General features: G+C 37.8%; 1 protein-coding gene across 3 annotated transcripts in view; it reads right to left on the bottom strand.

Annotated features, from left to right (window-relative positions):
- The window catches only part of SPINK5 (serine peptidase inhibitor Kazal type 5), an 87,747-nt gene that overhangs the window by 61,572 nt on the left and 14,039 nt on the right, over positions 1–12,136 (bottom strand). For all 3 annotated transcript variants that reach the window (XM_012178719.5, XM_012178722.5, XM_012178721.5), the window contains exons 5-8: positions 8,801–8,928; positions 6,651–6,714; positions 5,440–5,567; positions 3,633–3,699 (exon numbers count right to left, since the gene is read on the bottom strand). In XM_012178719.5, the coding sequence (XP_012034109.2) occupies positions 3,633–3,699; positions 5,440–5,567; positions 6,651–6,714; positions 8,801–8,928 (387 nt within the window). The remainder of the gene's footprint in view (positions 1–3,632; positions 3,700–5,439; positions 5,568–6,650; positions 6,715–8,800; positions 8,929–12,136) is intronic.

Raw genomic sequence — 12,136 nt, 5'->3', positions numbered from 1 at the left:
TTGTCAGTTTCACTGTATAATTGTAAAGGATTTAATTTAGGTCATATCTGAATGGCCTAGTTGTTTTCCCTAGATTCTTCAATTTAAGCCTGAATTTGGCAATAAGATGTTCATGATCTGAGCCACAGTCAACTCCTGGTCTTGTTTTTGCTGATTGTTTAGAGCTACTCTATCTTTGGTTACAAAAAATATAATCAATCTGACTTAGGTATTGACCATCTGGTGATGTCACAGTGCAGAATCATGTCTTGCTATTATAAGCGTGTTGTACTTTGTCCTGCATTATTTTGTACTCCAAGGCCAAACTTTCCTGTTATTCCAGGTATCTCTTGACTTCCTACTTTTGCTTTCTAATCCCTTATGATGAAAAGGACATTTTTTTTTTTTTGGTATTAGTTCTAGAAGGTCTTGTAGGTCTTCATAGAACTGTTTAACTTAAGCTTCTTCAGCATTAGTGGTTGGGGTCTGTGCTTAGATTACTGGGACATTGAATGGTTTGCCTTGGAAATGAACTGAGATCATTCTGTGGTTTCTGAGATTGCACCCAAGTACTGCATTTTGGATTCTTGCTGACTGAGAGGGCTATTCCATATCTTCTAAGGGATTCTTGCCCATAGTAGTTCAGTTCAGTTCAGTTGCTCAGTCGTGTCTGACTGTTTGTGACCCCATGAATCGTAGCACACCAGGCCTCCCTGTCCATCACCAACTCCCGGAGTTCACTCAGACTCACGTCCATCGAGTCAGTGATGTCATCAAGCCATCTCATCCTCTGTCGTCCCCTTCTCCTCCTGCCCCCAATCCCTCCAAGCATCAGAGACTTTTCCAATGAGTCAACTCTTCGCATGAGGTGGCCAAAGTACTGGAGCTTCAGCTTTAGCATCATTCCTTCCAAAGAAATCCCAGGGCTGATCTCCTTGCAGTCCAAGGGACTCTCAAGAGTCTTCTCCAAAACCACAGTTCAAAAACATAAATTCTTTGGCACTCAGCCTTCTTCATAGTCCAACTCTCACATCCATACATGACCACTGGAAAAACCACAGTAGTAGATATAGCTATATAGAAAACCTAAGAAGGTTGTGACTTAATCCCAAAATTCGGAAGAAGTCTGTATCCACAAATTTCCTGATTGATGCTTTCAGTATTTTAAAGTTTCTGTGTTTTCAAAATTCTATTAGATGAGGGCCATATATGTATACACATACATATATGTGTGTGAATATATATATGTGTACATATATAAAATTTCATTTGATGGGGGCATATATATATGTATATATGAATAATGATGTATATAATGTTTTGGAATAAATATATTTTAAAATTTTTTATATATTTATAATATATGTAATTAAATAAAACTATTTTGACATATATATGTATATATTGAATCACTATGACACATACCTGAAACTAATGTGATACTGTATGTTAATTATTCTTCAATTAAAAACCTTACTTAATAAAAGAGTGTGATTTGGAGTCAGAAGTGAAATTAAATTGTGGCCCTAACTCACTGGGAAACCATAGCAAAGTCCCATCAAGTTTGAAACTTCAGTCTCACTACCAACACAAAAGAGGTTTTCAGAACAGCTGCTTTTTAGGACCTTTCCTAGATCTAGTATTCTCTAATTAAAAAAAAAAAAAACAACTCACATTTCACCAGGATACTTTAAAAGAGAATCTAATGAGAAAATACTTGTTTTTGGAGGAGTAATGGGTATGCTCTCAACTTCCTGATTGTAACAGTCTAGGAATACAGACCAGAGAAGTCAATGGCACCCCACTCCAGTACTCTTGCCTGGAAAATCCCATGGACAGAGGAGCCTGATAGGCTGCTGTCTATGGGGTCTCACAGAGGTGGACACGCCTGAAGCGACGCAGCAGCAGCAGCAGGAATACAGACACAGAAGACTGTCACGTGATAATCATAGCATGGTAATAAAATTAATGCTCAATGGTTCCCATAAAAGAAACAATGATAATTTCAGTTTATAAATTATGATTCATCCAAGGAGATTCTAGGGAAATACTGTGTGATCAACCCACTGACAGGTTAATCATGGGGTAAATATTGAGCCATCACTCTAATGCAGTCCCGTTCAACAAAATCACATCTAATGACCCCATCAAAACAATGACCCCAGCCATTGAGAATAAAAGAAGGAAAAGTAGCTGAGACAGGATGAAAGACAAGGGGAAAGAAACTGTTGATGAAGTAATAAAATATTGATCTCACAAGATGACCCAAAGTGTTAAACTGAAATTTAACAACCACCACAAAAGAAGTGTTTTTGAAGTCTCAGTGAGTGTTGAACAAAGTATTCATAATTATGAGTGTTCTGTGTTTCTTAAACTCTGAATGCCCTATTTAGGGCGGGACATTTGATTCACTGAATTGTATTATGAAGTGGAACTTCAGCTCTTAACTACCAAGAATTGGACCTGCGTGTCCCTTTAGGAAAATACAGGCCCTACAATCTGCAAAAATAGTATCCTTATATTAGCACAACAGAGCACAGGACACAGAATCGGAATCCAACAGGAGGGTGCGATTGAAATCATTTACCCAGCCTCCATATTTTACTAATAAGAAAATTGAGATATGGACAGAAGAAATGAATTGCTCAGCTTCACACACTCAGAGCAGGGCTAAAACTCAAGTGTCCTCATTTTTCAGCAAAAGACTTTGTTGTTGTTTAGTCACTCAGTCGTGTCTGACTCTTTGTGACCCCGTGGGCTGTAGCCTGCCAGGCTCCTCTGTCCATGGGAATTCTCCAGGCAAGAATGCTGGAGTATGTTGCCATTTCCTTCTCCAGGGGATTGAACTCATGTCTTCCGCATTGGCAGGTGGCTTCTTTACCACTGAGCCACCAGGGAACCTTATTACCAAAATAACTACCATCATTTTCATTGACAGTAAGGTTTAATAACCTGGGTGATTTAAGAAATCCAGGCTACGTTACCTACAATGAGTATTCAGTTAACAAAAGGAATAATTTTTTATACTAGATTGAAAAGCTAAATCATCGAATAATTTGAAAAAAACCTTAATTATAAAGGTATTTTTAAAACCACAGTATCAGTATTTGAAGTTTTTGTTTAATTAGAAGCATGACCTTTATAAATGCAAGCCTCTCTGAACATAATAACCATAATGGAAACATGAATAACTAACTTGCATTAGTAGGATTATACATGAAATACACCAGTGAATATACTGTTTAAAAGACTCTGGAATTGTTTTAAAGTTATTTCTGTCAAATTTATATTATATTGCTTTTAAACTAACCTAGTCAAAGCAAAAGTAATTTAAGCCAGAGAGAAGACTAGCGGGAAAGAACTAGTATTTAATTTGCATAAATTTTGTCTTTTTTTTTTTTTTTTAAGCAAGGAGAGAAACTGCACGTTTTGAGCTTTAGGTGGGAAAAGCAATTTTAATGTTGAATCTAATGATTAATAAACTAGGAAGATTATTCTAGGAGTAGTATAGTAGAAATTCAACTTGGGGAACTTTGAGGAAAAAAGCTCAACATAATAATGGACAGTGACATTACTGAATTCCCTTAAAGGTTCAAATATAAGTTGTTAATATTTATGTCACAGGAACTAAATTATGTTGATGAGAAGTTTACCTTTTCGGCACTACGTCGAATTCTAGTTTCATTTTCTCGCTTGGCATTTTCTTCAGCTTCTTTTAAGCTGTTAGGAAAATAGGTGATTGATTTATGACTGTATCAGATTTTCAATGTCCAGTTCTGTGCTAAGCAGTCCTGTACCCTGTGCTCTAGCTTGCTAAACCCATCCACGTACATGAGACAAGCTTTCCCCTGTCTTGAATGTTTGAGCCAGAAAATTGCCAGAGATAAGGGTGGGTGTGAAACTGACTCACTGACAGTCAATTAGAAGCTTTGTTCTGTAAAACTGGATGGGTGTGACTACTTGATTGACACACATAAGATTGTCAGGAAAACTTGCTTTAACAGGCGGAACCAAGAGCTTTCAAACAATACTGTGACAAGGGTGAAACCAAACTAAGCATCTGAAGTACATGTTGTCACACACACCCTTATGTATAGCTTTTTATACCTTGTAAAGTATTTGTCTTCATGTAGAAGCACCCTTGTCACTAAAAAGTTGCATTGAACAAAGCTTGGAAATCCTTTCAGATCTATTGTATAATTTCAGTCTTATCTTAGAAATAGGCATGACTATCTTAGTTAGTTCTATGGAGCAAGAAACCAACCAGGAGTCAAGGAGGTCAAATTCTCTTTTTTAGCTAGGGAATGAAAAGAAACACAAAATCACAGAATTAGGGCAGGTTTGAGCACTGAAGGTGCATGCCTTGTAGATAAGAACGTGGAAATGAGGCTGATTTCCTGTCTGGAAACCAGTTAGTCTCTGCTTTGTAAACCTGAGAGGACATGCCCTTGAAATCCACAATGTGCTGTGCTTAGTTGCTCAGTCGTGTCCGACTCTTTGCGACCCCATGGACTGTAGCCCATCAGGCTCCTCTGTCCATGGGGATTCTCCAGGCAAGACTACTGGAGTGGGTTGCCATGCCCTCCTCCAGGGGATCTTCCCGACCCAAGGATCGAACCCAGGTCTCCTGCACTGCAGGCAGATTCTTTACAGTCTGAGCCACCAGGGATACTCAAGAATACTGGAGTGCATAGCCTATCCCTTCCCCAGGGGATCTTCTTGGTGCAGTAATTGAACCTGGGTCTCCTGAGTTGCAGGCGGATTCTTTACCAACTGAGCTACCAGGGAAGGCCTGAATTCTACAATAGCGTACTGTGATTTTCAAGGACAGGTGCAAAGTTCTTTAATCTGTTGAATCTTTCTCTGTCCTGATTTTTGCTTTGTTTAACAGCCAGAGTATTAAAGACTAACTGGATCTTATTCATATCCGGGGCTCAGTGCTCAGGGTAGCATCAGGCACTGAGAGAAAGATTAACCCAAGAGATCTTCCCTTTCATAAAGCCCACCCCACCTTTTATACAACTAATACATTTAGGCACATGACATAATTATTTTCAACTGCCATTTTCAGAAAGAGTATCTATACATGCCTGAATAAAGTAGGGCATGTCAAATGACTTATTTAGATTACTCCAGAAGAGAGCACCTTTTAAATTTTGAAATATTGTGCCTTAAACAACACTATGCATTTAAGTCATTATAATTAAACAAATTAACAGTGTTGAATTAGATAACTAGTACAACCACTCTATCTACTCCTTTTAAGAAACATTATCAGATAATATGAATTAAAAAGAGAAGAAGACACTGTGGGAGCAGGAACCTTTTCACCCTATAAAGACCAAGAATAAAATGCTTCAGGAAAAGGACTTTCTTGCTCTGTGGGGTGGTTCTCAGATCAGCAACCAAGCATGCTCAACAGACTCACCTGGGAGCCTGCGAGGGGGTGAGGATACTTACAAAAGCTCCGCGCACATCGCACACTTGTTGCCGTGCGTCCTTCCGTCAGGACCACGAACTGGGTCATTTTCCCTTGTGCATCCAAGTCTTCCATCCTTCACGTAAGGCCGAAAATCACTACATATATCCTGAAGAGCAGAGAAAGGAACTTGACATTTACCATCCTGATGGTAATGCTTACAACACTGTCTTCAGAAACTGTATAGAGCCCAGTGGCCCTCTCTGCCCAGGACACACTAGCTACCTGGAGCAGTGCCAGTGTGTAGAAGCAGGTCATTAAGTGCTGTGTAATTCACATGGTTAACTACAGAGCTCATGTACTTGTTTATTCATTTGTTAGTAAACGTAGATAACCTGTGATGTGCTAGAACCAAGGTAGAACACAGTCCTTGCCCTGAACTCATTCACAATCTACTGGGTGATACAAAGAGACTTTTAAAATACAATGTGCTGCAGAGAACTGTATTGAATATCCTATGATAAACCATAATGGAAAAGAATATTAAAAAGTGTGTGTGTGTATCTGAATCACTTTGGTGTACATGATATATTGTAAATGAACTGTACTTCAATTTTTAAAATGACAAAAATATAGTTTAAATGAATCTGAAAAAAAAATACAATGTGTTAAATGTCTCGGTGGAGGTAACCTCAGGTGCTGTATTTGCATATCGGAAAGTCACCAGACTTTGACTTGGGAAAATCATCCAACTATAAAAAATCAAGTGTGATATGTAAGAGACACTCACTCACTTCCTCTATTATCACAGGCTCACAGAATTTTAGCATCAAAAGAAGGTATGTGGTGCAATTCTCATTGAAGATCTGGAAACACTGGTAAAGTGTGGTTGAGTAATCTGCTTGAGATCCTGACTATCAGTGACAGGGGTTTCTACTCAGGTTCAGTAGCTGAAGTAGATCCCTTTGTACAACACATGTAGCTTCCTTTCTTTCCCTCCTTCCCTCCTCTTCTTTTTTCTTTTCTTCACAGAAAGCAGAAATAGAGATGAAAGGTCTAACTACCAAGGTAATCCACTCCAGTTTCAGGAACTATCAGTTGCTTTTCATCTAAATGAGCAGTATTCTATTTCAGGTGCAGCAAGAATTCTTTCTTTCCAAACACCTCCATCAAAGAAGGAAGAAGAGAGCATCTTCTTTCTTTTCAAAGTCAGTCCCCCAGTGTTTCCCCCAATTCTGACATTTGTCCTCACCTGTTCTGGCTTGTTGTTCTCACATTCTCCTTCGCTTTTGATGCCAACTTGAGCTCTGGTTTCACTGGAATTCAAAGTTAGTAGACACAGCAGTTTAATATCATGGAACTTCTCAGCATATGTAGTTTCTTTTCATCGTATTTTGATCCTCCTTTGCTTTTGAAAATAGGTATCACATTGCATTCTTTACTTACTCTTTATAATGAAATCCCATTTCTATAAATTACAAAGAAATTTGGAGAGCATGTTGGAGGTAAGATTCAGACTTGTAAGTGTTATTTCCAGATTTTTTTTCCTGTTTCCAGAGAGGATCCATACAGAAGAATAGTTAAGAAATAAATCTTGTAACTAGACATTAGATGCCACCTAAGGAATTTTATTGTTGTTGATGGTGTTATTTTAAATAATCAAATTCAAGTGTATAGTATCAGCATACTATTCTACCATTCTTTATTGGAGTTACGATAATATTTTGTTTTTCATGGAAAATACATAAGGCCCTAATTAATATTGTTCTGTCTAACAGAGCATTAAAAGCATGCCCGAGAACACAGTAGCACAAATATAAGATACATTTTCTATTCTAAAAAGATCTGTAGCATCTATATACCTATAAAAATATGATAAAAATAAAAGAAAAAAAACTAAGTAGTTAAAACTGATAGGAAAAAGAATTATACCAAAAGGTATCAGCTGAAGGAAAATATAAAAATTGAATTCCAGTGGCATTACAGAGTTTCTTAGCAGACAGAACTAAGAAGGAAATGCAGTGAGCAAGATGATTCTCATTGTATAAAAAGTCATACACCAGAAATGAGAGGCTTAAATAAGCTCTCCACACAAAACATGGTAAGATTCCCCACGTAAAACAAGGTCAGAACTAATACACAGTGTGGTCATAGTGGTGTTACAAATGCAATCCTAATAACAACTTGTTCTTTCTGTGCCTGTTTTTGCTTTCTGTTTCTTTATGTTGACCCTTGGTGAAAGTTGAAGATACAGTTTTAGTGTGTATTACTGAAAATGCAATCATGTGAGACATCAGAGTGATTTAATTCAGTGGTGCTTGGTAAAGATATTTATTATAAGGAGGGACAAAGCTTGTAGACCTCAAGACTGAATATTTATCAGCATCTCTAATTAACCTTCTCAAACATTGGTTGCTGTATTTGCTAAAACTGAAGAGGAGCCAATTCGAGACGGAGATCATAAGCCAGAACCTGCAAAGCAGGTGTGCCATCCTGTTGGCTGAAGACAGCTGATAGCCAAACCCAGCACTGCGGGCGGAGAAAGACTTGAACAAGGACAAAATGCAGGGCAGTGAGATGCTTTAGCTATAGATGGTGAACACTGAGTAGATGGGTGGAGTTAAGCATTAAGCCCCATTACCGTAATATGATAAATTACTGAGAATGTAGTAAGTAAGTATCTTTTGATGATTAAATCATTCTCTATGAAAAAAAGATATACCTAAATAGACAGGTAGAAAGAAACCAGATAGATAGATGTGTATATGTATGAAGTGAAGTGAAGTGCAAGTCACTCAGTTGTGTCCGACTCTTTGCGACCCCATGGACTATACAGTCCATGGGATTCTCTAGGCCAGAATACTGGAGTGGGTAGCCTTTCCCTTCTCCAGGGGATCTTCCCAACCCAGGGATCCAACCTAGGTCTCCCGCATTGCAGGCGGATCCTTTACCAGCTGAGCCACGAGGGAAGTCCAAGAATAACAGAGTGGTTAGCCTATCCCTTCTCCAGCATATCTTCCCCACCCAGGAATCGAACCAGGGTTTCCTGCATTGCAGGTGTATTCAGTACCAACTGAGCTATCAGGGAAGCCTGTGTATATGTATATATAAATATATATTTGTGTGTGTATGTGTATACAGATATAGATATATCAGATATCTGTCTACTTCACAGAAAGTGTTAACCATCTGATAAATTGCACACAAGTGTGCTTTGTTAAATATAGAGTGTCATATTGCATACATATTTTTTCTCTTAAGAATAGTAAAAGAAGTGATCCTAATAATTTATAGATGGCTAACTCCCACAAAATAAATTGTTACCTTAAAGATGCACAAAAAAATGTGTCATAATTATACAGGGAACATGCTTCAGGGAGAAAACCTTTGGAGAATACTCACGCATTCATAGCACACAGCGCACATCTGTTACTGTATGTTTTCCCATCTGTGCCACAGACAGCTGTACCACCAAGGGTACAGATAAAATCCCCAGCCCTTTCTCCTTGCTTGAAATCATCACAATTCAACTGCAAGAGACATAATCAAGGAACATCAAAATGTAAGAGAGAAGATATTTCTCAGATACATAAATCAATTAATATTTTAAGCCCGCAACAGTATAATACAGTGGAAAAGGAAAATATAATAAGGAGGTTACAGTGAGGTTACAAAATCATGAACAATAAAACATGGTCCAAGAACAGAGATATAGTTTAATTTCAAAGGAAATTATTTCAGTAAGATTTCAGACACCTGCTATCTGGGTGAGGTGAGCCAAGTCACTTCTCTGATATTTAGCAATTTGTTTGTCAAAATCTGCCTGCCTTCTCTACAGAGTAGTCATAAGGTCCAGTAGACAGTGATATGAAAGCTCTCTGTAAACTATAAGCTCCAATAAAGTTTTTAGAGCATTATAGATTAGAGTAATGATCAAGAGCCAGATTGCTGGGTTCATAATTCTAAATCCACCACTACTAGTTGTGTGATTTGGGACAGTTACTTATCCACTCTATGCTGTAGTGACCTCATTTGTAAAATGCATATGTTACCAGATTCTCAGGATTGTAAAGATATTTAAATGTATTGACACACATACAGCTCTTAGAACAGTACCAAACATATCCTGGCCATTTATTATTGTTGTTGCTGTTCTTATTTTAAATGTTTTCTGTACTGATAAGCCAACGAAGCTAAACACCTTTTAGGGATGATGAGAGAAATTCCAAAATCTCTGCTCTAATAATAGGACATATACAAAGCAATAAACCTGTTTGGTGAGGAAATCAACCACACTAGGTAACAACCGAAGACTAGTATTCAGATCTCAGATTGGCCACCTACTTGCTTCACCTCTTTGAACTTTACTTCCCTAATCTGAAAAATGGGAATTCACACCCAATCCACATTACAGGCTTATGGTGGGAAAGAAAGAAATAGTTGTGAAACATTATTTGGCAACTCATTATTGTGACATAGCTAGCTAAAGAACACACAGAGTTAACTTGTGTTTAATCTCTATCTAAAACCAAAGAATATGATATCACATTTATCCAAAAAAATTGTTGCCATTATTGTCATGATAAAATGTTTTAAGTATAGATTTGAAAACTTAGAATATGGTCCTATGACCTAGCATGCCACACAATACCAAAGATAAAAGTAGCACAGCCACAAATGTAAAATACATTTGTGAACCAGAAGATTACACAGAGGGAACTCTCCTAGAAGACAATTAAAAAGGAAAAAGAATTTAAACTAGAAAAGAAAATCTTTAAAACATAGCCCACTCTTCATGTCATATGTTTAGGAAGAAGTTTAAAATAGAGAGAGAACAGGATAAGCCGTGGCCATATGTGCTATGTTATTCGTTTTGGTTGTTCATTTATTCCTCAAAACCCATTATATATTTACTAGTCTCCAGGTATTCCACTAGACTATGACCCTAGCACAGCAAAAAAGAGAAATGGAATACATACTCCAAGGGGTTTGCATTCTAGTGGGACAAGATAGACAGTAAACACAACTTTAAATGATAATAAGTGCTATGAAATATAGCACCCAGATGGTGGCTATTTTAAATATAGTGTCGAGACAGATGTTTCTGCAAAGGCAACATTTACTGTGAGATGAGACTAATGAGGAGGAGCCAGGCATTAAAGATCCGTGGGAAGAACATTCCAGGAATGGAGACTTGCAAAGGACTGGGGATAGGAACTAGATTCTCCTGCTTAAGGAAGAGAGAGGAGAAGTGTTGCTGGAGCATAAGGAAAAAGCAGCAGCATGAAGAAAAGCTGCTGATTTTCTCTCTCAGATTATTTCTGGAGAAACTGCAGAAGCAAGGGGATAAGGATCCAAGCAATTACCTTGGGGCCATCCCTCTTCTGCCCCTTCACCAGTGAACTCAACAGCAGCTACTAAGTCACAGGTGTTGGCAGGGTGATTGGCAGATGAAAAGCCCAGGTGGGAGGTGGTGAGAACAGGTGCAAGCATTCACTACTCCACCTCCACCTCCTCCAAACTCCAAGGGCTAGTGGATCACAGCCCACAGAGAACACCTCTTCCTGATGCTGACAATTTCTGAGAGCTTACAAATGGATTCCTGACCTGGTCAAGAGGCAGCAAACTAGAGTTAGCAACACTGGTTCTAGAACCTTCAGCTCTGGTACTTATCCCTTGTTCTCTCCTGACACTCACCAGGAGAGGCAGAGGCTGAAGCTTGGCCTTGAATATTTTCTAGCTCACTTTAGCAGAAAAAAAATTACTAAACAAAGTTAAAGTTGAAAAATACACAAATATAACAGGAGAAGAAAAGTAACAGAGCGGAAGCAGCAATAATAATACTTAATATATAGAATTCAGTCCAAATGCATCATAGGTAACAAAGAAGGACATTACATAAGGGAAGAAAATAACAATGCATGATAATCATGAGCATATATTCAATAATATAGGTTCTAAATAGGTCAAACAAAAGCAATAGAATGTAATCATTACATAAATCAGTAACTGATATTAGAGTTTAACACATACTTCTCAAAAACTGACATATCAAAGGAAAAAATTAAGATTCTTGAAATTAGGATGCTTAAGTTATTAGATTTTAATAGAAAACTATATCCAAGAAACAGGAAATAAGCAATTTTTTCAGAACATATAAAACATTTATAAAAGCAGAATATTTATCAGGCCACAAAGTTTTATGAAATTCCACAGGATCAATGTCAAATGGCCTATGTGCTTTGAACATAATTCAATAACATTAAAGGTTAATTTTAAATGGAAAAGTTATCACATATTTGAAAATCAAATAATGTATTACTAAATAACTTTGGGAGGGAGGAAAATTAAGAAATGATTGGCAAAGAATGACACATGAAAACACTTCAGGAGCAAATCTGAGGTAGATATTCACTGATACCTTCAAATACCCTTGTCATGAAACTTTAAAAATGAACATTTAAAGACCAAAGTATGGCTCAATTCACTGTAAAATGAGCAGCAGAGCAGACATAAATAGGAATGAATGACATAAAGAACAGAAACTATAGAGAAAATTAATCTAGAAGCTAATGTTGGGCTTCTCTGGCGGCTCCGTAGTAAACTACTAAAGCGCATGTAACCTAGCGCCTGTGTTCCACAAGGGAAGCCACGCGCTGCAACTAAAAGGCAAGCCCGTACTCAGTGCAGCTAGAGAAAAGTCCACACAGCGATGAAGACCCAGCGTAGCCAAAAGCA

This window comes from Ovis aries, chromosome 5, assembly GCF_016772045.2.
Source record: "Ovis aries strain OAR_USU_Benz2616 breed Rambouillet chromosome 5, ARS-UI_Ramb_v3.0, whole genome shotgun sequence".
Lineage (NCBI taxonomy): Eukaryota > Metazoa > Chordata > Mammalia > Artiodactyla > Bovidae > Ovis > Ovis aries.
Note: the sequence above shows the minus strand (reverse complement) of the source record. Positions and strands in the feature narration are given on the sequence as shown.